Raw genomic sequence first — 27,916 nt, forward strand, 5'->3', positions numbered from 1 at the left:
TGCAGGGCAACTTCACCGTAATTGGTTGCACTTACAGTCGGCTGGACGGGCATTGCTGTTACGTGTGTGGCTGTGTTGGAGGACAGGAATGTGACTGCAGGGGAGTATGCTATTAGTCACAGGACAGGAGGGCTGCAGGGTGGGTTCCGCCGGCGTGTGTGTGTGTACTGTAGGTGGGGTGTTGAGGCAGTCACACACAGCCTGTAGAAAGTAAGAAGGGCCTCTAGCGCCAGACATTAGTACTGGTCTGGTTGATCACTCCTACTATCGGCTCCACAGTGCGAACATCGCAGTGTCTGGGCAGAAACACGGTCAGGCGTGTGGGACAGGCGCCCGTAGCTCCGCAGATCTCTCTCCGTCTATCCGTGCACTAAACGGACTACGTCGACGAGTCATTTTTTATTTATTTTTTTTGGAGCACATATCTGGGGCTCCTTTCTACGCTCCGGTCTCTCACACTGCAGGGCCTCTTCAGTTTACTGTAGAGGGGGGGAATAAAGTGGGTGTTTGCTGCTCACTGGTGTTCCGGCAGCGGCGGCGGCGGCGAGCGCAGCGAAGTGTCCCCGATGGCAGGCTGGAAGGACGGCTCGGTGCAGGAGAAGTATCGGCTGGTTGTGGTCGGAGGCGGAGGTGTCGGGAAATCAGCCCTGACTATCCAGTTTATTCAGGTCAGTAGCGTGCACCCTTTCCCTGCATGAAGCCCTGGCTGTGATTTGCTTCGCCGAAAACAACGGCGAAAGAACAGTAGGGGGGGGGGGGGGGGAGAGGCCAGACACGGGAGCCCAGACACGGGAGCCCAGACACGGGAGCCCCGTGAGCGGATACCGGGGTCTGCTTTCTTCGCTACTTTACTGAGGCCTCCAACTATTCACCGACGGGTTGTAGAAGATGCTAGGGAGAGGTGGCGAGGCTTATTTAGTGATTTTAAACGAGGAAGGACGGCTGTCACTTTAACTCTGCAGTAAGAGCTCCACTTCCACTTTGCAGTTCATAGCGGCTAGTCAGAGGAGAAAGCAGAGTGGGTCTGTGGAGCTCCCGAGTTGCCCTGTTTTCGTTGACTTGCTGCAAAGCAAAGCAGCGGATTTAGAGCCCATGTTAAGATTTAGTCATGAATGGCCTACCGAGCCAGAGGGAGTTTAGAGTAGAAGTGTTACAGCTCTGGCAGAGGGCAGAGAAAAGTTGCACCCAACTCACATTAGTCCCTGTAAGAATATCATTTGAGTACTGATGCCCTCAGAGAGAGAGAAAGTGCTTCTAAATTAATTTTTTTTTAGAGCCACCAAGCTGTTCCAAATGTCATTAGAAATCATGTGAACTAGACAGAGAACATCTGTCAGAGTTGAATGGCAGTAGAATAAACAACAGCAGCACAAAATGTCCATTGAAAGATGATTAACTTTTATGTTCAGAAGTAGACTTTCACCAAGGCACGCTGCTGGTTCACCTCATTCGAAGCTCTTCCAGTCGCTGAAGGCAAACTAGTACACTCATGTAAATATTCTTAGAGATCTTCACTTCCACCCCCACTGAGAGACAATGCCATCATCCTTTTTTTTAAATGGCAGCCTACTTCAAAACTCATCTGTGTCACACATAAGAGATGTAAACAGTTACCTCCATCCCTGCTTGCATTCCAGCACACTGCAGACTTAGCCTGCCTTGCTTTGACCTTCCAGGCTTTCATAACAGTAATTTAACCAAGAGCCCCGGAAAGCCCCCACACACACACACACACACACACACACACACACACACACACACAACGCTATATGAGAGAGATGACAAACTTTGCCCTCTGCCTTGTGTGTTTCCCCCTCGTGTCAGTGTGTTACTGACCAGACTGCAGGCAGCTGCATGTCTCCACACTGTCAGACAATAGTGGGCTGGCACACGTTTTAGAGTGGGGGTGAAATGTGTGTGTATGTGGGTGTTGGGGGGAGTTGGGTCTAATGAGGGTTCAAAAAGCTCATTAACTGCATACCAAGTAAAAAGGGATCGGATTGCTGTGGCACAGATTTTTGCCTTACCCTACTGACCTGAAGTAGCTGAATATGTAACACACACACACACACACACACACACACACAAGATCATCCTTGATATCTGTTCTTAAAGTAACACATATAGACCAAGCAGAGTATGATTTATCATTGTATTTAGATGGTTTTACATGCTAATAAAACCACAGCCTCCACCAAGGAGTCTCCCGCCAAATGAATGGACATCCACAACAAATGTTCAACTAACTCAAAAGCCCACTCTTGAATGACCTAAATCACATTATTTCTGCCAGGTGAGTGAATTCAACACAGTAAGATATCATCAAGCTCTCTGCATTGGGCTCTTGCAATAAATTTCATCTGGGAGGTAAACAGTAAAAAGTACCAGTGTATACCGTCATTTGTTTAAAACATCCCCTTTTGTGTATTCGGTGTGACCCATGGTTGATTTCCTCTCGTGCCTTTCTTGCCGCCGGCTGGCATATCGGATGCCGTGAAAGTGAGAGAGATTGAGATGTTGACAAGCAACACACATCCTCGTCAGAAGTTTCTAGAAGTCGCCCGCCAAGGGAAAAGACCTGACAGCTGATTGTGAAGTCGAGGCTTTCCCAAGAACTATGTTGAGTGTTGAGGAGGTGGGGGGTCTGAGTCAGTCTGAGTGGGTTAACGGTCATGCACCATGTGGAATTTGGCCCTTCGGCAAAAGGAAGTCCCTCTACAGCTCTTAGGACCTTCTACTTTTGTATGGAAAAAATATGCCCTGCTTCCTGAATCACCCGAGCTGTGTGTGTGTGTGTGTGTGTGTGTGTGTGTGTGTGTGTGTGTGTGTGTGTGTGTGTGTGTGTGTGTGTGTGTGTGTGTGTGTGTGTGTGTGTGTGTGTGTGTGTGTGTGTGTGTGTGTGTGTGTGTGTGTGTGTGTGTGTGTGTTATTGGTAGTCTTGACAGAGTATTAGATTCCATGTCATGCATTTTGCCAAAAATATAAAGTAGTTGAACAAGAATTATTGCAGAATTACTTGTATTACAGTTGTTATAAAATACAACACATTTTACAATTAAGACCATGTCTGCTGTGTGTACTGATCTAAGTGAAGCGGTGCTACCGCTCGTGCCATAAGTCTCTACATAACCCCCAAACCTTTTTTTGAAACTCCTGGTTGGTTTGCGATGACTTCTGAGAAACGCTGTTGCAACACTTTTTCCACAAACAGTATTTGCTTTCTGATGGATACGGTCTCCATCAAATTCATGACTTAAAAAATAATTTAATCTTGTGAACAAGACTGCTGGTGAGACAATGTATCATTTGATGGCCTGTAATCAAGTAGGTAAGTAGTTACTAGTGTAAATGGGCTTGTAAAAATAGGCTATTTGAGGTAGTTTTGTAAACAGTCTACTTCTACTGTCCAAGTATGGTTTCATATAAGAGAGGAGCTCTGACAGTTTACATATCCAGCAGGGTCTTTGTGTGGCATCATGTGTTATTCGTTTTTGTGCGCAGGAATGTGTGTGTGAGAGAAACCATTTTAAGAAGTATGTTTCAATCATGTTTCATTTGAAAATGTTCAATACTGGAGCCAACAACTGAACTAAGAACCTGAGTTTTGGCACTGACATCAAAACAATTTTTTAAATGATCAAACATACCAAACTATTCTCCTACTAAGCACTAAAGCTGTCTTAACAAAAGCAGCCGTACAAAAACTTTGCACATAAAAAGTTCTGATTTACATCAAGAAATATGTGACCAAATAAGTAAACAAGACTATGAATCGATCAGTGCCAACTTTTGTCCGTTTTTGATACTCTATTCTGTGGGCACATTCAGTCATTTCTCAGAAGTGCTGAGCTTCGAAAAGCCAGCGGTAGTCACGAGGGTGCTGAGCGGAGTCTAAGACGACTACTGTGCTCGAAGCAGAGATTTCAGGGAGTCGGACGATAGAAGATGATGTCAGCACTAACAGAGTGGCAGGTCCCTGGGTGGCTGCTGGCCACCTTAATGCCAAGCAGTTGACTCAAGCTGAGATAGCATTGGGATGACATAACATCGAGTCATCTGACCTAAGTTGTGGAACACTGTGTGTTGTTTCAATGTGACGATTGTAAGGGAGGAAGCGTCCCAAGTAAGGGAAAACATGACTCACATTGGCCATGTGAAGACTGCGTGTGTGTGGGTGTGTGTGTGTAGGTTTGTTTTTACCTCAGAAATAATGGCACTTCAAAAACAGACTTAATTTACACAGAGTAACCAAAGAAGCTACTGGAATGAAACGGCTCTATAATGAGATGCTGTTTGATCTGACTACTGGGTAAAAAGCATGGCGTTGCTTGCTCACATGCTTGCTAATATTAGTGTGGTGGTGGCCCTGGGCATGCACGGGTGCACAAAATCATGACTGATCAAGTCCAGACAGATTAGTTGAGGATTTTCTTTTGTGGACCTCAGCTGTATTTACAGCACATAAGTGACCTCTCTCTCTATCTTTCTCTCATACTCCTACTCCCACATCTTTTTTGATTACTTAGATATGAGGTCATTCAGAAGGAATGTTGCCTTAGGTAGTAATTCAACAGAATATACATAGATTTGAGGCGCAGCTTCCCTTGGGCATGTGGAGGCAAGGTGTGGTAATAATGGTAGTGTTGACTGTGGTGAGCATTCTCAGAAACAGCCACAGGTGGTGAGACGCAGTGTTTGCTGCGACGCTTTTGTGCGTGTGTGTGTTTGTGATGAAGTTTAGATGCATGTAACACCACACACGGCATACTCTTAACCCACTTTTGGACACAGGCGGTTTTGTTGCTTTCTGTTTGGCTCAGTGATATGTCACATGCCATACAGCTGAGTGCAAACAGTTCCATTTATATTTGGCCCAGCGTTCCTTCCTCCCCTTTAAGGGAGGGAATATCTTTTCTTTGTAACGGAAGATTGAACCATAGGACAGAAAGCTCCTTTCTACTGTAGGGGTTGCAGCTGTGCCTGTTAGGGCAGGTGATGAGAGTGCATTGTTTGTTTAGCTCTGTAGCAGAGTCACCTGTTGGTTTCTCACAGAGCAGGATTGAGAGCTAATAAGCCCTCCATTGGTTTTCGCAACATGAATTCTCACCAGAAAGTTAAAAAAAAATGACATGTAGATATATAACATGTAAACAACAAATACGTAAACAACAAATATCAATATTTAAAGATGCAGGAGAAAAACCGTTCAGCACCATGTCAGCTAGAGGAAAAAACAGCAAACTTCTATAAATTGCGGGCAGTGACTATTTCCTGAGACCTACTGTTTTTGTGAATGATTTCACAGTCCCTTTGCTTGTGAATCATATATCCGGTTGGCAATGTCGGCATGCACAAAAATGAAAGAAAAAGACTTGTGTTCCGCATGCTTCAGGATCCAGTGTGTGTATATCATAGCCGGAAAGCAAAAACACTCTTAGTCATTTGATAATAGTTGCCATTTCCTTTTAAGATTCAATATAGTATCGAAGCTGCTTTTGAGCACAGTGCCATAAAGTCGGTGCGTCTCTGCCTTATTTCTCCCTCACCACCACAACCCTTTACCCTCATGTCACTCTTGTGCTGCTTTTTTGTCATTTTATAGCATTCCCTTCTTTGGTTTCCTTTACGAAAAGTTAATGTAACAACTTAAGCTGTGTATGGATTGAGAAGAGAAACATGTATGTTTAATAGGGCTGCCTAGAACTGGTTCCGAAGGGTTCTAGAAACTGTTTAATAATTATAAAGCTTTGGCTATCATAGACACATTTGTTCTCTTGTTTATACCAAAACACGATCACATGTGCCGGGGTCGGATAATGTGCACTGACCCATTAAAATCCACCTCAACTGCAAGTTTATCTTGCAGCCCAGTGCTGTTTTGTAAGGACTATGACTCTGCTGTGATGAGAAAACATTTCCTTTCTCGCCATGCAAGTGTACATACTTAATTATATGTCTTTACTTGTTGGACCTCAGTGAACGTCAAACTCTAGCCAGATATAGCTTATTATATTTCTATGTACGGTTTTGTGTGACCAGTCGGTTATTAATTCAGCAGGCCTTGTGGTTGGTGCCTGTGTAGCGCTCAAGTAACAGGTTATAGATTATTGAGCATACATAAACCTTTACAAGATTATTTTTCCTTAGTTAGTCAACTGTATGGTTGGATTTGTGTGTGTATGGAAGTTGGCATATAACAGCAGCACTAGTAAGCCTGTTTCTTTTCACGGATGGTTGAATGGTGTGAAGCTGGCAATATTGTTTGTGCAACACTTTGCCAAAGCAAAGTACAGCCACATTTACTTGAAATTTTCCATGATTATTCGTTGTTCCCTGAGGAGGGATCCTAATGTTTTTGGTGACTGCCAGAGTTAAAACGGATAGATTTGCACACCAAGTAGCTTCCGTTACAGGAGGATTTTTATTGCTGGGTAAGCATCAGGCTCTTTCTCAGACTTTGGTGGCTGTCGGACCACCATCCCAAAACTTACACGTGTGCACAACCAATATCTAAATCTAATGTGCAGATTGCCATGAAATATACCGAGCACGTTCTTGCTCCCCACATGATAAACCATTTCAGTATGAATATCTGTAGGTTTTTTTCTCTTGTACCACCCTCAGGCAAAAGGGCCATCCTCTTACACACAATATCATATAACGTTATGGGCCGGCTTGTGTGAAATGTACATTCATGCCTCAGGGGAGATAAACCCCTTTAATTGTAATGACCCCATGGCCTTTCCTCTAGTGCTGGGCTATTCACTTAAAATTCAGATAGGTCCAGTTAGAGAGAACATTGCTGCACCAAAGGCTTCTAGTGAGGCTTTATATTATTTTTGGCTTGTTTGAATACATGGATGAATACAATCCCATTGCTGAGGTAATTTGCTTGAATCTGGCAAAATGCCGTGCAGCACACCATAGGAATGTTCACGCCAAAGGAAGTTGGGGATCTGTAAAGACACTCCCAACCATCTGGGAAAGCTCAGGAGACTGGCGGGTCATCCCTCTCGCTCCGAGCTAATGAGAAACTAATGACTATCCAGGGAGGGAGACTGCTCTTCGTCAGCAATAGCATTAGCATACAATAAAGATGTTAATACTACATGAGGCACGAGTGGATTAGTGTATATTTTGTATATATGTACCAGTGTCTTATAGTCATGCTAACGGTAGAGAGGATCCATTGTCAATGAGAAGAACTAACTTCTTCTAAAAAGAGAAAATTGTGTGCAGGGATCATATCCGTGTTTATTGAAACCACTTGTTTCAGCTCTATTAACATCATCGTTGGGCAGTGAATTCATGTGTTAGGATTCTGATCACATTGGGCTCTTTTTTTCCGGGTTTATTTTGGAGTAGATTTACTGTTTCACAAATGGCTTCACACAAACATTTCACCTTTCCTTCATGTCCGTTTCTTGTGTGACTTTTAGTGGCCTTTGCACATGTTTACTAAAGTTGGCTTGGATCCACAGTCACACACACACACACACACACACACACACACACACACACACACACACACACACACACACACACATACCAGTACTGAAAAAACAATAGACTCACCTTCTTTGTGAGTGTGCTTCCTCATTCTGTGGACTTCTTCTGTATCTCGGTTGTCATATGTGTTTGTTATAAATAAGTTCTCTGTTTTGCTTTCCAAAAATAACTCTTCTCACTAGTAGTGCCATTTCTTTTGACGAATGAATTACGTTACATTACACAATCATTTCCTTGATCAGTAAAAGGAGAACTTTGTCACTGACTTGTGGCCGTACCATGCTCGTTATCTGGCAGGACAGAACATATGACGCCCAGAGCTTATTACAATATGTCCATCCAGCTAACTAACTCACACACTGACTCGTATGCAGCCTTGAATGCGACCGAGGAGCTCCACATGAGAACCGTATCAGGGAAGCTCAAGTGAGCTGTTATCATTTGTAACACTTCTATCAAAAGAATGTCTTTTAGGGTGTTGAGATAGAAAAACAAATGTAAGCCGCATGTGTGTATGTGATCGGATGCTCTCAAGTCTAAACCACTTTTCTGAAGCATCTTCTCTGCCTTGTGAAGCTAAGTTGTTAGCTGGAGGCGAAGGTGTGACCCAGAATGTCACCCACCACATAACAGATCTGAGATCAGATGATGATCTGAGCCACTCCTGTCCCTCTCTCTGCTGCAACAGCCACGAAGAAGATAATGCCGTTGAATGCTGTAGCAATGGGCATGTATGTACAAGTCGGTGAGTAAGGAACTATCAAAAATAATAGAGAATTATTATCTATCTATCATAGACTAAAAGCATGTGTGAACTGCTTGTCTAATAAGCATTCTGTAGCCTGTGAGCCAACTTGCCAGTGGATGCAGATGATAAGGATCCATTGTGTTGTAGCTTTGTTTTGCACAACATTCACTAATGCAGCCTATCAAATTAGTGAGATCTCCGTGAATTGTCTTAACGTTGGTGTCGTGTAGGACAATAATCCATTTTGAATGGTTGTTTGGGTACACTGCTCAACCTCACTTCTCCGCTCTTAGGCTGATAACAGGAAGGAGGCGATGACTGTATCTGAATGATTACTAATAAAACAGCCGAGAGCGTCACACTGCAGTGATATGCAGATTCTAAAGAAAACTTAAGTCTGATTAGACATCTGCGTTGGAGAATGAAGATGGTACTAATTACCTGCGGACTCTTTTTCATGGGTTGATCGAAAAAAAGTACTTCCTGTGTACAAAAATGATTTATACAAGCTGGCTGCAGACTTTAACACAATAATCAGCAGCATGTGTCTTTGCGTTTTTAAGATGGCATCAAGCATGTTTTCACAGCCTTTTATTGGCCTGTCATGCTACAGCGAGACTCACAGGGATCTACATGGAGGATTAACAGTGGGGCCTGAATGACAGTGATTTGAAATAAGATGAGGTTGGCAGTCATTTCCGCCCCTCGTGAACTTGATTTCTATTGATCTTTGCCAGAAAATATTGTCAAAGAAGAAAAATAAGAAAGTATTATGTTTCAATAGAGACAGACTTGTTTGATCGGAGACGCTTTCTGTTGCGTCTTCTCGGACCGTCTCAAATTTCACCTCAAAGCAACGTTTCCTTTATATACATTAATGTTGTTTACATAGAAAACACTGGGGGACCCTGCAGGTAGCCCCATGGATGCACGTTATAGACATTTGTATACAGTAACAGTATATGGATTAACTGTTGCTGATGAAGGACCCTTGAGCAAGGCATGTAATCCCACGTTGTCCCACTGAACTGCTCAGCGGCCAGTTGTATCGGACTGTGTTGGAGTTCAGATTGATGACAAAAAGCTTGTATGTCAAGATTTCTTCCTGTATGATTGTATTTGAGTTTATTTTCAGATCGTATTCAATGTGTGGTGGCTGTTAGCTGAGTTATTCGTTTGTCATTGTTTAAAGATTGTCAAGAAAACAAAAGATTCAGTTGCTGTTTTCTAGAAACAACTTTCTCTTTGAGAGCCTGATTGGAACATATTGTCACTTGCTGCTTTTCAATTCTAAATGTAACAAACAATCACATAAACGTGAAAAAACAGTATGTGCTAAATATGACGTGCAACCAAATTGCGTTTTGAGGCTCAATTTCATGCATTTTACCACATAATAAATATTTTATTATAGCACTATAAGTAATACAACAATTGTTTATGCACACCTTAACTACCTGTAACATTCCCCTCTGATAGGTAAAACAAAAGTCCTATATCCAGCTGTGATATCCCTTGTTGTTTTCCGGTCACTGCCCCTCAGATAGTCAGACAGACACAGAGGGCAGTCGGTTCCTCCGTGTTGTTTTTTGGCTATTGTTCTGTATCCACAGATCTGTCTGTTTCAGAATAACTGGCCACAGTATCAGGTCTCGCATCTCAGAGTCGTATAACAACAACTCTGTCCATGGGAAACTGACATGCTGCTTATTTTAGCAACCCACTCCCACCACCTTCTAACATTTAGCATTCCAAATTCATGTACACCTTTTCATGTGACAAGTCTATATTTAATCAGCATACTACTTTTACTACTGTTGATTATATATAGTGTTTGTCATTAGTGCAGCCCTTTTTAAACACTGTCTACGCTGTTATTTTAAGCAGTACTGCCTCCCGTAATGTGCCACATGCAGAAGAGACATTTTTCATGCAGCTTAGTCGATAGAACGCTATGAATGGTTCTTTTTAGACGACTGTGCTTGTCGCTGATGCCGGGCCCTGAGCTGCCTGCCAGGCAGCTGGTGGACATTTGGCACGTCTCATGCAGACACCGTCCAGAGGCCTGCGGGGCACCTGCTGTCCGTCAGGGGGGGAGCTGAGGAATGGAATGAGACAGCCCCTCGACAGGTGACGGTACAGCACGACGCACTGTCCAAAAGCACGGATGGCCAAGTGTGACTTGTGTCCTCCTTTCTGCCTCTGTCCCACTGATAAGACACCAGATCGTAATCGGAGAGGGTGGTCGGTAAGCATCAGGTACACAAGTACCGCATTTTCCGCACTATAAGGCGCACTTAAAAGCCTTTCATTTTCTCAAAAAACGACAGTGCGCCTTGTAATCCGGAGCGCCTTATATATGGATCAAACGTCAAGAGACCGGGTGGCTTTTTCCACACAGCTCCGTCCCTATTGATTTACGACTCCACGAGCGCCCATATCACCGATGGTGTCAAAAAACAAGTGAAGAAAACTAATTCGGAGCTTGCCGTCATTCCGGGTGGATTAACTAAAGAACTCCAGCCGCTAGATATTGGTGTCAACAGGCTGTTCAAAGCTAGACTGCGAGCTGCGTGGGAGCAGTGGATGACAGAAGGCGAACACACGTTCACCAAGACGGGGAGACAGCGCCGAGCGACTTATGCCACTATTTGCCAATGGATCGTGGATGCCTGGGCTGATATATCAGTCTCAACTGTGGTCCGAGCTTTCACGAAGGCAGGAATAATCACTGAACTGCCAGGCAATAGCAGCGACACTGACTCGGATAATGACGAGAGGGAGCCGGGCATGTTGGATGCCCGTACTCGCCCAGAAGCTACTACTCGACTGTAGTAGCTTCTATTCTATGCGCCTTATAATCCGGTGCGCCCCATATATAAAAACAGTTCTAAAATAGGCCATTCATTGAAGGTGCGCCTTATAATCCGGTGCGCTTTATAGTGCGGAAAATACGGTAGATACAGTACGTTTAGCAATATCTGAGTCCGGTTGAGTCAGCGACACAGCTGTTGTGTGTGACTGTTCTACAGATCTAACTCACGCAGCAAATGTGACTGAGTTTTCAGCACCAGTTGGTGTCGGCAAGCCCGATGCAGACTTTTACATTGGCACACGCCAATGCAAACCAGGTCAACAGCTGCCTTAAAAAGTGCGTTTGGTATGTCCAACCAAAACATTGTCCACTCACAGCCAGGCCTCTCTAGATGCTAGTTCAAGCATGTAGAGCGCAGGCTCCTGTGCACACAGAAGACATGTACCTTGTTGACAAGCTGGCCTTTTAAAACTAGTCAGGTGTTGGGCCAGCATAAGCCTCCGATGTAGCTTCACCTCCATTGTGTTGAGATCTGGTGACTTTGAAGGCCAACGCATATGATTAACACCATTTTCATACTCATCAAAGAGTTTACTGACCGGTCCTGCATCTGCATTCATTCATTTATTATATGGTTAAGCTTTAAATATTCCCCCATCTGTATTTGCCTTCATTGGACGTTGATCGTGATCATTTTCTTTCCCCAAAAAATTGACTTGTGATGATGGCGACTGGGCAGGCAGGGAGGAAGCGCCAGAGGGATCAAGATGTGTCCATTAGGCGTTGTTTATGAGGAGTTGCCTGCTCCAGTAATAACATTTCTGCTGCCTGTGTTGTAGGATCTGCCGGCCTAATAGCACACGGCAGTCTGACATGATGCCAGTTAGTGGCCCCATTTCCTTTTGAAATATCACTCCACGCTAAGAATTATAGTCTGCAGCAGAGTACACTGCTGCAGAAATCCACACTCAGCAGTTGTACCAGAGGAGAGAGGGGAGATGGTGGGGAAGATGAATACATCATTGCAGGTGCTGTACAGTTCAATGTTTTTAGAGGTGTTTTGGAGCTACGTGATCATCTTAAAGTAGGTAGCAGTGTAATAACTTGCTGTGGTGTAATGTGTCATTTCTGAGTATTTGTCCGGATGCAGGTTATTAATCTCCTATAATCTTAATTGGTAAACCAAATCTTTGGATCCTCGGAGAGTTCTTCATTTTGAGCGCTGATCCGTATCCCATTACTCGGTCGGTCATACGGTTTTCCTGAAAACCATGGACTACAGACTGTGAGCCACACTTCGTTGAGTGACTTTGAATGGGTTTTTGAAAGTCACACAGTAGTTCCTCTGTCCACACAGCCACTGCAGTAGCTGGTGTCCTCTCACTGAGCCGTCACAGTAAAGCTTTGTTGATGTGAGCATGTGCAGTTCTACTTCTGCAGCAAGACAAGCAGAGGAAGAAGAATGAAACAAAAACATATGCAAACACTGTGACGATGGGTATTTGATTCATATTATAATCCTCGCTCCCTCACTACAGGAGATTCACTGCCACATTACTCGCTGTTCTGTCAGTGCCTTGCTTCATTTATCCTCAACATCTACTCCATTGAATTTTGTGGCAATTTTGATACACCGTCACATGGGCCAAGGTTTTACCACTTCCCACAAAAGCAGGCATTGATGAGGATTCACCAGAGCAAAATGCAGTCAGGTGGGAATCATCATGTCTTTTTAGAGAGCAACTCTTATCAAAATATGTCTTTATTTTCTGTCTCTCCCAGCAAAGCAAGGAAGGGCCGTAGAGAAAATAGCATTGATAACCCATCAATGGCGGGGCTTAGGGTAGGCTTAATACAGGGAAGGGGAACATTAGTGCTGTCACATGATCAGCTGGAACAATAAGGCCGGTTCACACAGTTCTCCCTCTTTGTGTTGTTCTGCTTAATCAGTTTGTGGGCTTTTAAAGTAGTTACACAGGTCTCCTTTTACAATTCAACAAAGCGTTCTTATGGAACGGAGATAAAGAAATAGTTTGTAGTGTGAGCACTAAAAGGCAAACGGGCGGCTTTGAGCCAAGTGATCGGGTGGAAAAAGGTCTTTTAAATGGCACCTCTTTGATTCTGCGCCTTTGAGCGGGTTCAAACGTGTCCAGAGTCCAGCACACATTGATATTTAGCAGGGTGATTGAAGTCTTAATGTCAGAGAGGTTAGAAGAGAGCAGGGGGTTCACTGGTGGGACATTTATCCTCCGCTTTATTCTCTGCATGAGTGCGATCCCAACTTAGTGCTAGCTGGACCGTTCACATACTGTATGTAACTTGTTTTTATTGTGAAACGCCAGTATGTCCAGGTCCAGCTGAGTTTGTGCTTGATTAACAGGAACGAATGAAAATGCCCATGCTATTTTATAGATGTGAATGTATATAGATATATAAGTAGTTTGGATATTACTATTATCTGTTACAATGACATTTCAATCTGCAACTTAACCACAGGGATCAGGGAATATGACAACCAATTACAAACCCTTAATGTTTGGAAGTGAAAATTTATGGTAAATACGGCAGGAATATTAATTTCAATATCTCACTTTTAACTGTATTAAAAAAACTCTATGCATGCAAAGCCACTGTAAGTACAGTGGGTCAAACCAGGGAGTAGCGCTGCAAAATCTAATTAATGACATTTACTACAGCTGATCCAATTAGTTGATCAATCGATTAGCCAATTAACAGAAAATGTATCTCTAATGATTTTGTCATATATGACAGTAAACTGAATATCTGGTAGGATAAAAAAAAACTTGGGCTCTGGGCAATCATGGTGAGCATTTGTCACCACTTGGCTTTATATGATATTTTAGAAACTAAACAATCAGTAGATTAGTTGGGAAATGTTTATTGGCCTTCCCTGATTGGCAAGACTCTTTGAAAGGATTGTTAATTTTTTTTTGACAACTTGGACCTTATTTTTGACCATCATTTCCGTTTCTTATAAATAAAGTTGAATGTTCCGTGCACTTAAGAGTGGCGGGGTCTGCATTTCCTGTGCGGTCATAGCACTGGATGGATGTGAGAGTTATGCCCAGTGGTTTGTGTGACGGGGCAGAGTATCGGTGGTCGTCCGGCATTTAAGGACAAGGGAATGATTTAAGGGACAAGCTATTGATCTGTTGCGCATCAGGAGGAAGAGAGCTTGTAGGAGTGATGTGCATGGGCTCATTTAATTCGGCATCAAGCCAAGGCTCAGTGCTACACCCAGACTGCATTCTCTATTGTGAACATTCAGCCAACGTGTTATCACTGTGGATGTTGAACATGCGATACGATCATGCAGCTTTACAGCAGACTTTAAAAGTGTCAATTAAAATGTTTAGTTATTTTCAAGTAATTCTCTGCAGCGATGTGTACAGTCTTAAAGCTTTGCCAGCTTTAACAGAACGCTCCCCGGTGGCCCTTTAAGGCAGTGGACACATTGTGCGCTCTCTTTCTCTCCGTGTGTATTAGGTATTGAATCAGTAACCTTTCTGGTTTGTATGAGCTCATGGGAAAAGTGGGTGTTTCCACACCCACACCCACTTTCCCTCCCCCTCTCTTTTTCTCTTGCTCTCCCTCTCCGTGTTGCCTACAGTCTCCCTCCCCCTTCAAACCTTTCATTCTGTCTTATTTTTTTCCGCTATTTCTCAACTTCAAGCACTCTAAAGTACTCAACAAAACAATGCTCCTCACACAAATTCCTGTGCCACTTGTGTGAAACCCTGTGAAACATGGGAAGAGCGGCGATGATGGAGGAGGACGGACGGTGTAGAAATGCAAAGCAATTGGTCCTCACTTCCATCTGTTTAACATTAAACCCTCTTGGTGGCTGTTTGATTACCGACAGCTGCCCAGTGTGCAACCCACGAGGTTAAACCTCTGCTAGTTTTGGGGACAGAAAGTGATGCCCCCAGCCAAATGTCTCTGTTCTTAAACAATGCCCCATGCTCCACTGCTTTGCTGTGATGCTTAGGTAATCAAGAAATGTTGGACCTAGTCACAGATTACAATAGCCTTCAGTGGACTGAGAGTTATCCTGAAAGTGCAAAGGTACAAAAGAAGCATATGTATCTAGAAAATTAAATTAATTTTATTAGTTCACCTTCAGAGGAAAACCATGAAAAGAAAAACAGGCATGAATATTTATGCCACTATAAATCTTTGATGAATTTATTGGCATGTACAAAATATGAGTTGTCCTGTAATGATGTGGTGTGATCAGAAATGGATCGTCACGATCCGTCACGTTCTGCTGCCGTTTAGCTGGAAGTGCGACCTGGCAGGCACCAGATGTTAGTGTCCTTCATTGAAATTGCTGCACTTGGCTGTGGCCCACTGAACATGTTTCACCTGTCACCCCCCCCCCCCCCCCCCCCCCCCGCCACACGCACACACACACAGCTTTGCCTTTTGTAGTGGCCGCTCCTCTCCAGCTTCTGATGGCTCAGTCTGTGTAGCAGTTTGTATTGCTCCGTCCTAGGGTTATCGGGAACTCAAGTTGAGTAATGTTCGATGCCGGCATTTTCTCAAAATAAGATAAGATCTGTGTTTTTTCCACAATTCTGAATGAAGAAATCGCTCTATATAAAATAATATATATGGTGTTGTTGTAGGCAGTGTTGTGTTGGTGTGGGGAATAAGGAGGTTGGGGAATATTATAAATCTGCAGATGCTGACAGAATTATTCCTAGAATATCACAATTTAATGGCATTCAATCTACATTTTCCTTTTAATTAAAGAGTAACTACGGCTGATGATTTTCCAGTCAAGGTCTGTGAATTCTCATTGGTCATCAGGCCATATGCGGAAGGTAATTAACTCCGAGCCGTGTTGATGACTATTTGTTTTAGCTCAACGTTCCCTCTAATTATGACAATCTAGTAGGTACGCCTTCAGGTTTTCCCTCATCTCTTTAGATGCATTGTGTTTTTGTTAATTAATCATTTAAAAAAAAATGATGCACATCACTCCTACAAGCTCAGAAAAATCCCTTTTCTGTCTGCGTTGGTGCTGAATCTGTGGTTTCGTGCTCTGTATAGTTAATTATGCTGTACTGGTTAACAGTCAAAGAGGCGGCTCTAACCAAACAAGTAGGATAACAGACAGAGATGGAAAGGGATCTATATTTAGTTTTCGTAAAGCTGTTTGTGTGGAGAGGAAGTGGGTGCATAGTGCAAGCATGATGTTGATTACACGCCTACACGTATCACCCGTTCTTGCTTTCCTTGAGGCTGGCAACCGGCAGTCAGACAGGATTTATTGCTTTATGTCTCGACTGAAAAGCCTAAAAAGGAACCTGAGAAGGTGTTTCAAATAAATCTATGAATATATTCAAATGATGAAACACTACAGGCTGGACCACATACAGCATTTGATACTTGACATTGAATAGTGAGGCAGTTTGAAAGACAATAAAAACACAATGATTTGATGCTATCTTTGTGGTTTCTTCTGCAAAGATTTGTCCAATTCTAGTCATCTTTAAAAGCATCACTGATGGTTGTTTTTCATACCAGTCATATAGTCGATCCACTGGAAGTCTATCAACAGCAAATTTGATAAGCGTGTAATCATTTAAGCCATTTTCTCAAGCAAAAAGGGGAAATATTTTATGTTTCTAGCCTCTCAAATGACATGATATGCTGCTTTCCTCTATATTACATAATTGTCATTTTAAGTTGTTTGGGAACCGGACTGTCGTTTGGACGGAATGATCAGTTTGAAGACATCAAATTGGACTGTAATCGGCATTTAGCATTATTTTATTTATTGACAAAATGTTTAACTGATTAGTCTAAATTAATGCTCAAGAGGGTAATCGATAATGAAAATAATCATTAGTTGCAGCCCTACTATCGCGACTCTTTCTTTGACACTCTTCTTTGACACTCTTCTTTGGGGGGGTAATCTCACTCCATCTGTTTTTTCACAAAGCGTCCAGAGAGAAAACAGGCCGGCACAAAAGGCTTTGCTGCAGCTGAGACTCATCCACCGGCCCCGTCTCCCCGTCTCCATGCTGAAAACAGGCCGCTAATGTTTTCGTGGTGCGAGCGTGCATGTGCTGTGTGTGGGCGGAGGGCTGAGATCTATGGCTGGAATGCTGGAGGGGAACTGAGTGACAGGTTTGGACTCCGGTAGGTAGGCAGGGCAGGGGAACATGTCGTCTGTGACATCACCACCACCCTAAGGCTCGGCTGGGCCAGCTGCCTGCTGCAGAGGTGGAGTTTCCTTCCTGGTGAGCTGACCGGGGCTGAGTGTGGCCTGACCCACCTTGCCACCGACATCTAAACTGTGCTGCAGCTTGATTCTGCACGCTTTTGGATTTGTCTCTCTCTCTGTTTTACTCTGTTCTCTTAATCCACCAATTGTGCTGCTTTGTACAGTGCGCTTATCCAACAATTTTCTTTTAGCAGAGGAGAAAAATCCAAGGATGTTGGTTATCCTGGATTTACAGCTCACTCATAATGATTGCCGGAGAGCTTGAGTTTTGTTTCTAGCTGTTGTTGGCTCTGTTTAAACACTAATTCACCTCAGCTCTGCAAAGTTGCTGCAGGACACTTCTGCTGTCAATGCCTCAACTTGTGCTGAGTGCACTTAGATAATTTATATGAGAAGAGGGCTTTTAGTCGTGAATCTTTTAAGATCTAGTGCACACAGGCCACTGTGGACCATCTGTGTGTGTTGGACCGTGTGTGTGTGTGTGTAAACTACACTCACACTTTAAGAGCTGATCTGTTGACCCCATTGTGAGTGTCAGCTGTCTCCTTATGACAGCTGTCCAATGTTTTCATGGAAATCTGTCTAGGAATCCGTCTGCCCCTCAGTACCTGTACACTGCCGTCCCTGCTTCTCCTGTAAATATGTTGCATAGCATCTGAGATTGTTCCTTTATTATGTCAATACGATACTGGAACTGCGGCATTAGTACCAAATTAGTGAATAGAATAACGAGAGATTTTTAATCGATTGACAAAAAACTGATTAATTGAATCATGTTTCAGTCATTTTTCAACCAAAAATATCAAACCTGTCTGGATTCAGCTTCTCAAATGTGAGGATTTTCAGTTTTTCCATTGTAAACACTTCTTTTGGTCGAACAAAACAAGACAGTTGAAGGCGGCGCATTGGGCTGTACAAAACTGTGGGGTTTTTTTATGCAAGTTTTGGGACATTTTATAGACCAAACAATGTAACTATTAATTGTAAAAATACACAAAAAGGCAGATGAATTTCTAATGAAAAGAATCAATAGTTGCAGTACATTGAGAGTATAAACATTTACCAACAACTTTGTTTCGTTACATGTAACAGCACGTGACAACTCAATGTTGTCGTAACAAAAGCAGCTGCACAACAACTTTGCCACAATACAATCGTATAAAACGGGCAATGTTATGACTTCAATCTGAAAATATCCAATCAGTACAGAGGTCTGATACCCGGCCCGAGTGGCAGGTTGTGGATCCAGTAGTAACTTGTGGGTGTAACTGCTCCCCAAGAACTTGGGGCAGCTCTACTCGACTCATACAGCCTGATTCATTCTGTTATATCAGATGAAGTCATGGACTAATTATATATTACTGGACATGACTCAGGCTGGCTTATGTCACGTAGTTATTGGTAGTCCTCCTGCGTCATGTTGCACTCCCTCACCCAGCCCATTGCCCTGTTAGTGCTGGCTCTGGTGCTGCTGGCACTGCAGAACAGCCTCATCTATCACGGGAAACGGCTCTGAGAGAATTAGCTCAGCCAGAACAGAGCGCGAGGCAGCTACACCACCCATGCATGCGGAGGGAGGGGAGGAATAGCCGGAGGAGTGCGGCGCCCAATGCGGCTGCCCGAGGTTGACAGAATAGGAATAAGAGGTTGACGGGAAGCCGAGGTCACGTGCTGAAGCAACGGCTGGGAGAGTGGTGGTACTGGTGGTGGGAGGGACGAGAAACGCAAGCAGCCCTTTCTTTTCTCTCTCTCTCTCTCGCTCTCTTTTTGTGTCTGTCTGGTCGTCTGAAGGCACACTGGCAGTGCAGTGAAGCTTGTTCTAGGACACACAGTAATACTGCTGAGTTATTGAACAGTGGTGAGTGGATGTGACACAGGTCAGCAGGCTGCAGAGGGACAGGAGAGTGTGAGAGGGAGAGAGTACCTGCAGCTCCCTGTTGTTGCAGGATGAGAAGAAAGTGTTTGTGTACAAGACGCAATAAGTTGGATTCACAAACATTCACATTCACACAATCAGAGCTTGAGGCTATGGCTGATATTTATATTTGAGAGATTAAAAGATCTGATGTCAATATATCAGCTAATGACATAAACAAACATCAACATTTTCTATCTTATAAATGTTGTTATTTGGACCAAGATATAGTATGTACTGAGCAGGATTTGTCAGTGCCCTCTGGAAGACGGTATGTAATGGTGATAAAGCTGCACCAGTTTATTAGTCAATTACTTTATTACTCTGTGCTTAGCAGCTTTTCAGCAAAAGTTTTCCTGGTTCCACCTTCTCAAATGTTAGGATTTGATGATTTTCTTTGCCATACATGACAGGAAATAGTTTTAGATTTTGGACTGTTGGTCAAATAAAGCAAACAATTTCAACCCATCACCTGGGGCTGATCGGTTGCATTAATCAATAAGGACAGTAATCAACACTTGCAGCCGTAAATGGCGACGGCGTTATGAAATGACCTCGAATATATTTACGGTGTTTCTGCTCTATATTACTTATCAGCCAACATTGTATGTCCATACTGATGATGTCTCCATCATAAGCTAAAATCCGCTGATTGTATTGGTCATCCAGATTTATCAGTCAGGCTCCAATTATAATTAAGGATGTCATTTACCTGCTTGTTTTTTCCCCTGATCTGTATCGGCTTTTAATATGTTACTGAAAGAGTCGGATGAGATGTGACATTAAGTACAACGCGTGCTCTCTCTTATGTCCCTGGCTGCCCAATAACGGCAAATAGACAGTATACGACTGGTGTGAAAGTTTAATTTGGCTTGTTGTTGGGTCGACAGGAGGTCTTGTCTGGATTTTCTGTACTGGTGATCGTTCTGTGTTTTAGGGTGTTGGTTTGACATTCCCCGAGCTCTCCCCTCAGCTGTCCCCACTTAACTAGTCCCCGAGCAGAGCTAGAACTACAAAACATGGGGAAAAATGTAAAAAATGCATGACTCCTCCTCCGCCCGGCTCCCTGGCCCCTGGCCCCTGGCCCCACCCTTCCAGTTTAGGTTACTAGGAGACCAGATATTGGCCCCAGAATGAAAGAATCAAAGCCTTCAGGAGTGAGTGGTCGGACAACTGAAGAAACGTCTTGTAAATGTCTTATTAGCACGAAAGCCAGCCTGCTGTCGCAGCCTAAGCACTGGTTGTTGTGTGAGGAAATATTTACATGACATTTGCTTTGTGCAAGTGTCTACAGACAGTGTGCTTACCTCCTGTCTGCAGTGTGGTTGTAAAGGTAGAGGTCATTACGGCGGTGCTGTTGTCACCAAAAACACAAGGACAGAGCTCGTTCTCATATCCATTCATTATGAAGCCAGCTGATTTTTAAGTCACTGTATCTGTTTCCCAAATCCATGGTACATACTCACTCTAGGCAATATTTCAGTGCAGTGTGTTGACGCTGGTGACAAAATACATTGTACTCAGCAGGCGGTGGACAATATTCTCCTACCATGCAATGCACACATTCAAATGGAAGAGCTGCTCACAGCTGCAAACAATGAATTGTGGATGGTGGTGAAACAGCTCCAGGAACACCTCCCAAACCCCCCTCCCAAAATTCTTGTTGTCTCTTTAAGTATAATTGTTCGTGTTACTCGAAAGTCGCAGTTGGCTTGCCTTTTGCACGGTGCCAGTATTGCTTCATTTCCTGTCGGTATAGAACAGTAAAGCATGTTGCTTTCTTGCACACTCCCTGCAAAGAGCCGTATATAGTGAATACTGTCTACCGTTGGCATGTGATTGGCCATGAGCTTGTGTGTCAATCTGACATAATGTATCGACTCCACACACATTCTTATACTTTTGTCCTCTTCTTTGTCTCCTGCAGTCGTACTTTGTCACCGACTATGACCCCACAATTGAAGACTCTTATACCAAGCAGTGTGTGATTGACGAAAGGGCGGCCAGGCTCGACAGTAAGTGCACTTGGCTGAACAAACATGACGAGAATAAATACACACACACACACACACACACACACATAAAGACTGCACATGCAGTCTATTTGTATGTTTCTAACACATTGTACTTGAGGAATTGATGGCAAAAGTCTATTTTGCTGAACGTTATTCTTTGTTAGTGATTTGTGATTGTGTGTGTGTGTGTGTGTGTGTGTGTGTGTGTGTGTGTGTGTGTGTGTGTACGCTCTCTCTCTCTAGTCCTCGACACGGCTGGACAGGAAGAGTTTGGAGCCATGAGAGAACAATACATGAGGACAGGGGAGGGCTTCCTGCTCGTCTTCTCAGTCACTGACAGAGGAAGGTGAGTGACAGATCTCTTCATGTGCAAACTCACAGCTACAAGTGCACTTCTCTGTCTTTCGCTCTCTCTTTCTTTCTGTTTGCCCATCTCTGTTCACAGCTACACACTGTCTTTTACTCCTCTGCCTCTCGCTCTACCAAAACCATAAATCTTGAACCGATACTCTCACTTGTTGCCGCTCGTACTTCCGGACCCCCTTTGCTGTTGTTCTTGTTGTTTTCTTTTGTTCTTAACATTCCTCCCTCGCCCTGTTCTCTTGAATTCACTTTTTCCGTGTACCTTAGCTTACTCTTTGAAGCCCATGCACCATTTTCCACAATAGCATGTGGGCTGGTATAGAGATATCTTACATATACAACTTTTGAAATCTTCATAATGCAGACTTTATTGTAGCTTGTGTTAAGCATTAACAGACTTTTTAAATGCTTAAACCCCACTGACCCACTGGTGAGTAAGAGGCATGCTGTGCAGCTCGAAAATTGTTCAAACTTTATTTTAGACTTTAGTTAAGACCTCAAAGACGCCAAATATGTCAGGTTGAATTTTGGGGAAATGTTTATATAAAGATGCACAATATATCTAGAATTTTTCCACATATCTTGAAGTAATGATGCAATCGTACTGTAAAGCAGTCTTGGGTTATCTTTCATTTAATGTAAACATAATTTAGCTTCCATAAAGAGGAGGACCAAGCCAATGCGGAATATACAGTATATAATACTGTCAAACGGTGATGATGATTTTTCTCCCAAAATTAAAGCTAAAATCTTCATGATCATAGATTGTAATCTTTAATATTTCTGTCCTGGTAACACCTGTGTTAACTGTGATATGGCAGGTGTGATTTAATACTATAGCAAACACTCTTCGAGCTGCGCGTCTTTGTCAGAAATGCAACAGAAAAGCCGCTGGTGCACCTGTTTACAGCAACAATCAAGCAAACGTGTTTTACTAAACTGAAGACAGTGAAGAGTAAACAGTGAGACTGTCATCAAAATAAAATCGAGATTAAAAACTGCGCTGGATTATCAGCAAGCAATGGCGGACTCCGCCACTACCAATATAAACTTCTACATAGAAAGATGATAACTGAATGTAAATACATTAATTGTCTTTTGCAGGAGAAACGCAGGCCAATAATAGCATCAAAGAATCAGAGTTAATTTCATAGAAATCTTGAAAATTAGACGATTAAATATATTTGAGTGATTTTACTGCAATCTGATGTTTTGGGGCTTAAGCCACCTTGTTTTATTACACATATAATATTCTTCAGTTACAGCCCATCCTTCCTGTCTTTGTGTCCCTGCCCAGCAGTGCAGTGGGCTGCATTCCCCTGCCCCCAACTCACAACCCCCTCCCAATGTTTATGTAGTAAACGGTCTTTCCTTCCTCCATTTATACTAGTCAAGTCTTTTCCAGATTTACTATGTGCTCACCAAGCTGTCTGCGGGCCCGTGGCTGGAATGCCATCCTGGGTTTGTGGCTGCATTCTGCACCCCCCCCCCCCCAGATTGACATTTTTATTTGCTCATGGCCTTTATGTTATAGTGGGACCGCGGTCAGTTCAGTGCACAGAGCCAACCTCAAACAAACACATTTTATGTTCTGTAACAGTGTGGCTGACTTTTTTTTTTTTCTATTTGCTGACACGTTCAACCCTTCAGTCTGATCCACAGCGGCAGCGACCCCAACTTCTGTGTTTGTGTGCGTGTGTGGGTCATTCAGCTACATTGCGATGTCGGGCACATGGGCATTTTGAGATGAATGTATGCATCTACCCATTCAAAACCATTATATAACCTGTTTGTGTAGAAACCACCACATAACACCAGGTAATATGTTTTACAGCTTTGAAGAAATCTACAAATTCCAAAGACAAATCCTCCGAGTGAAAGACAGAGATGAATTCCCTATGATCCTTGTAGGAAACAAAGCAGATCTGGAACTACAGAGACAAGTAAGTCCAGCAGATTGCAGAGATATGAACCCACTGACTGACAAACATTCACCCTGTTTGATCATCTGAAGAGATGATATCGACTGGAGGATTGACATTTGCATATTTGAAAGTGGAAGCAAGCGTTGCCGCTGCAGCTCGCTGCCAAGATACAGCAGGATGTGAGCAAAAGAATAAAAGTGATTCTGTAGAAATGGTGGTGTCAGGAGGGGAGGATGGATGGAGAGAAAAGGGAGTGTGATGAAATGATGAATTTTCTGCCTGTTGGCATGCAGTCGCTCATCACTTCCTGCAGTGAATCCACACCACCCCCTTATGGTGAAAACGAGCCTTACAGGCACACATAGCTAAGTACTGTCAATGGGTTTTATTCACTGAAATCAACATTTAGCATTTCAAGCCTAATGGAATTATTCTATTCTTCTACAAGAGACGTGTAGATGCTAAAAACATTAAATAGGACAACATGATAGATAATGGTAATAAAAAATGCTTAATTTCTTAACAATGTTGTCCCAGAGTACTCTATGAATTGAGAGGGATTTTGGTATTGGGAGAAAAAAGAAAACGTGGATAATATTGTGAAGGCTCAGGAGAAAGCCTGGTCAGGTCGGAAATTAAAGTGAAATTTGGGTGTCGATGTAAATACTTAATACTTCCATGAATACATTTTTAGCAGAGCGAAGAAGCTTCTACAGGTAGGAGGAAACATATGTATTTTTGATTTTGAGGTGAATTGTCCCTTTTCAACGATAACACCTCACAAAGTCATAGGATGCAGTTCAGCCACTATTTATATGTAGTATTACATCACAGACGTGTATGTGCACAAACAGAGCATGCCATCTAACGAGCTCACATTTTACATTAATATGACATTTGTTGCAACTTTACTTAACTGCTTCATCGCTACAGAAGTTAACACTACATTCAGGTTTCAGCCCATCATTATTCTCTCCTTCCTCTTGCCTCAGGTAACCCAGGAAGAGGGCCAGCAGCTGGCCAGACAACTGAAGGTCACATATATGGAGGCTTCAGCCAAAATTCGTATGAACGTAGACCAGGCTTTCCACGAGCTGGTTAGAGTAATCAGGTAGGTGATTTATAAATGCAACTTTTACATTTTGTCCTTTCAGTGACTCACATTTGCAAAGGCAAGAAAGATGGACATTCGGGCACTCCTGTAATAGCTGTTAATAATGCAGAATACAGTGAAGGTTTACTACATTGTTTCATTAAATATTAATGACTCGGGGTGGCCTGGTGGCGCCTTGGTGGCCTAGGGATTAAGTCGATGACCATGAATCACAACCCACCTGGTTCACTTCCAGCCAGGGACCTTTGTTGCATTTTTCCTTTTTCACTTCTCTACTCAGTCAGCTAGTCAATAAAGACATGGGATCCCCCCCAATAAATGATTGATGAACGATACAAAAATATATACAAAAAAAATGCCTAAATCAGCAACAATATAACTTACCAAGTTTTGAATAACAAACAACTTAAGGTATTATTTATTTAGAGCTTAACAAGACTCAGCTTATCTGCCTCATCAAGACCGTGTGTGTGGTTTGATCAGATTTGATTGACAGTCGCCTGGCAACATGAGCAAACACTCCAACAAATGTCATCACTTTTTGATTCAAATGTTACTTCTGAATGGTAGAAGTAAAGATGTGATTCTTTTTGCGCCTCGGCCACTTTGAACCAGTCAGATGAAGCTAAAAGATAAAACGGCACTGACAGAAATCTCAGAGAAATGAACAAACCGTTCTAAATTTGTTTGGAAACTCAGTTTCTGTCATTTGTGTTTCAAACAAAAGAAAAAGAGAGATCACAAATGTACACAGTCCAGTGTGTCATGATAGTTTTACTCTCTCCCAACTCCCAGGAAATTCCAAGAGCAGGAATGTCCACCCTCGCCAGAACCTACAAGAAAAGAGAAAGACAAGAGCGGCTGCCATTGTGTGATCGTCTGAGGCGGCCTTATCACTGTAACTCATGCAGCTACTCTGTACCACCCCGCCCACTCTGCCTAACATCACATCCTAAGTGGATGACTGACCGCTGCCTTCTCCTCGTGCATGACTTCAGACAGCCTTTTCTGAGATACTTTGACCAGGAAGTGCTGTCCCCAGGACATCACTATGGACAACTGACAATGCCAAATTTGAACACCACTCTACCTTCAGCCGTAATCTAATTCACACGAGAGAGTCCCAACACTAAACATTGCCTTCCGAATCAGCCTGACAAATTAATGTGTTGTACTCTGAAGGACTTCTCTTGCCTTGTAGTGACATTTGTACTTGCTACCGAGATTGAATGAAAACTATATATCCAGAATGTTAATGAGTTTCTTTAGTTTCCAGCGTCTAAACCAGAGCAGAGCGATTATCTTATGAAGCTTTGTGTATGTCGTGCCATATCCTCCTTTTACTCCCATGTGCTAATCTGCTACTGTACATATGTGACATTTGTTGTGATTTTCAAAGTGTACTTCTAATGATCTATTAAATCACCACAGTACAGTGTGTGAGGTTGAGTTTGGTTTTATATATATATATATAATGTATATAAAGCCTAGACAGCCCTTAAAGCTACAATGATAGAACTTTCTGGCATTTTGCAGTGGATTCTTCTTCTTCTTTGTCTGTGGTTTCGGCTTTCATCTCAACTATGAAGTGTCTACTGTATTTGATTTATTTCCAAAAGTCTTATAGATTGAAGCCTTCTTATCCAATGCCATCTCCTCAATGTACAGAAAGTAGCAAATGTGTCTGAATTTCTTTCTTCGAAGGTGGCGGTTCAGTCGAAATTGGACATCAGATTTCTGAGAAGCAGTAGATACATTTCTTGGTAGCACATTGTATATCTTTGACAACTAACATGATTTCAGATCAAAACACTGTATGCTCTATATTCAACTCTTGACAAGTAATGTCATCAAATCAATTTGTTGCAAATCAAGACGCTTTCAGAGTTCAGTTCAGATCATTCCATTGTAATGACTCTCCTCTGTCAAACATTTAGTCTACGATTTAGATCAAATAACTGTTATATCATTCCAATAACACAGTGGCAATGTATTTGTTTTGTGTCCCTCAGTTATTCTATTACATTACTTCCCCCCCCCCCCCCCCAATGATCGGTCTCTTGGAAAAACCAGGACAAGTGGAAGCGTTGAGATGCGCATCGTAAAACAGTGGTTCTACTCCAATGGGACATGAACTCAACCGGACCTGCCACCTGTGGAGCTCTCATCACCACAGACACGAAGCACTGTTCTGCCTTCCCTTCCCACTTCTGTACTTCTGTTTGGGCTTATAAATGAAGTACTGCAGTTTGTTTTTCATATTGTCATCCTGTAATATAAACTACAAGAAAATCAGATGATGGAAGTAACAAACTTGATTAAATGTTTCTACTCTACTTTTATACATTATTTTCTTATCAAACTAGTTGACAAGTATTTTTATATGTTTATAAGTGAATACACATTCACAGCATAGCTGTGTATATATGTAAAGAGGGATATTTAATTATTTTAATCTGAGGAGGACTGTTGGCCCAAATTTACAAAATCGAAATTCTTCACCCAGATGTGACCAAGAATGTTGTTTCTTCTTGTGGCTTAATAATGGAGAATATATTGATATTTGAGTTGTTTACCACCAGCTCAGAGTGTAAAATGCTAGGTCAGGTGGGAGAGGGTCTTAGAAATGATTCTCCTCTTTACATACGAGCCTAAAATCACATGGATGAATTATTATAATCACTGAGATTTGAAATACCTACTTCCCATCTTAATCCAAATCCTAGTATACATCCAAATCATACTGTTTTTTTTTCTTCCATATCGATGTCTTTTGCCCTGTGTCTAGCTTTTGGTGCTACAATAAAATCTGTCATTGAGCCAGATGGGGTAGAGAATCTTTATTTTAGATTTAAAAAGCTGCACAGACCTGCATCTTACATACTGAGCCTTGTGTCAGTGGGTTTCATTATTATTCATTTGTTTTCTTTGTGTTTTGGGATCATATTTATTGGAATTCCCAAAATACTTTTGGCCTATTGTTGAATTTGGCTGCCACGGCATCCATCTAGTGTGTATAGATTTACTTTTTGGGAGGCAATATAATATTAATATTACATTACATATTACAAAAGACACAGACAATACTTACGTGGTCGGATTCCTGACATTACAGACACATACATGCATTTGACAACAAGGGGATTATTTTGACCACAGAAATGTTATTGAGACATAAAGATGCAACATAAAGTAAGGGCCCATCAGGAGCAGCTTCAGTGCTCCTTGGCATAGTATCTGCACGTCTCTACTGAAG

The 27,916-nt window shown here is 42.6% G+C and overlaps 1 protein-coding gene across 1 annotated transcript; it reads left to right on the forward strand.

Moving 5' to 3' along the window:
* On the forward strand, positions 1 to 27,483 carry rras2 (RAS related 2). Its single transcript, XM_076110222.1, has 6 exons — positions 1 to 668; positions 21,171 to 21,258; positions 21,502 to 21,604; positions 23,456 to 23,564; positions 24,539 to 24,657; positions 25,456 to 27,483. The coding sequence occupies exons 1-6, from the start codon at positions 567 to 569 to the stop codon at positions 25,541 to 25,543; spliced, it is 609 nt and encodes a 202-aa protein (XP_075966337.1). The 5' UTR covers positions 1 to 566; the 3' UTR covers positions 25,544 to 27,483.
* The last annotated feature ends 433 nt before the right edge of the window (positions 27,484 to 27,916 follow it).

This window comes from Anarhichas minor, unplaced genomic scaffold, assembly GCF_050575085.1.
Source record: "Anarhichas minor isolate MPS153535 unplaced genomic scaffold, ASM5057508v1 ptg000042l, whole genome shotgun sequence".
NCBI lineage: Eukaryota > Metazoa > Chordata > Actinopteri > Perciformes > Anarhichadidae > Anarhichas > Anarhichas minor.

Bases quoted from the DNA above. Each gene is read 5' to 3' on its own strand.
- rras2 (XM_076110222.1), top strand. From the start codon at position 567: ATGGCAGGCTGGAAGGACGGCTCGGTGCAGGAGAAGTATCGGCTGGTT. The intron at 23,565-24,538 runs GTAAGTCCAGCA...CTCTTGCCTCAG, and splicing joins ATCTGGAACTACAGAGACAA to GTAACCCAGGAAGAGGGCCA. The intron at 24,658-25,455 runs GTAGGTGATTTA...CCCAACTCCCAG, and splicing joins GAGCTGGTTAGAGTAATCAG to GAAATTCCAAGAGCAGGAAT.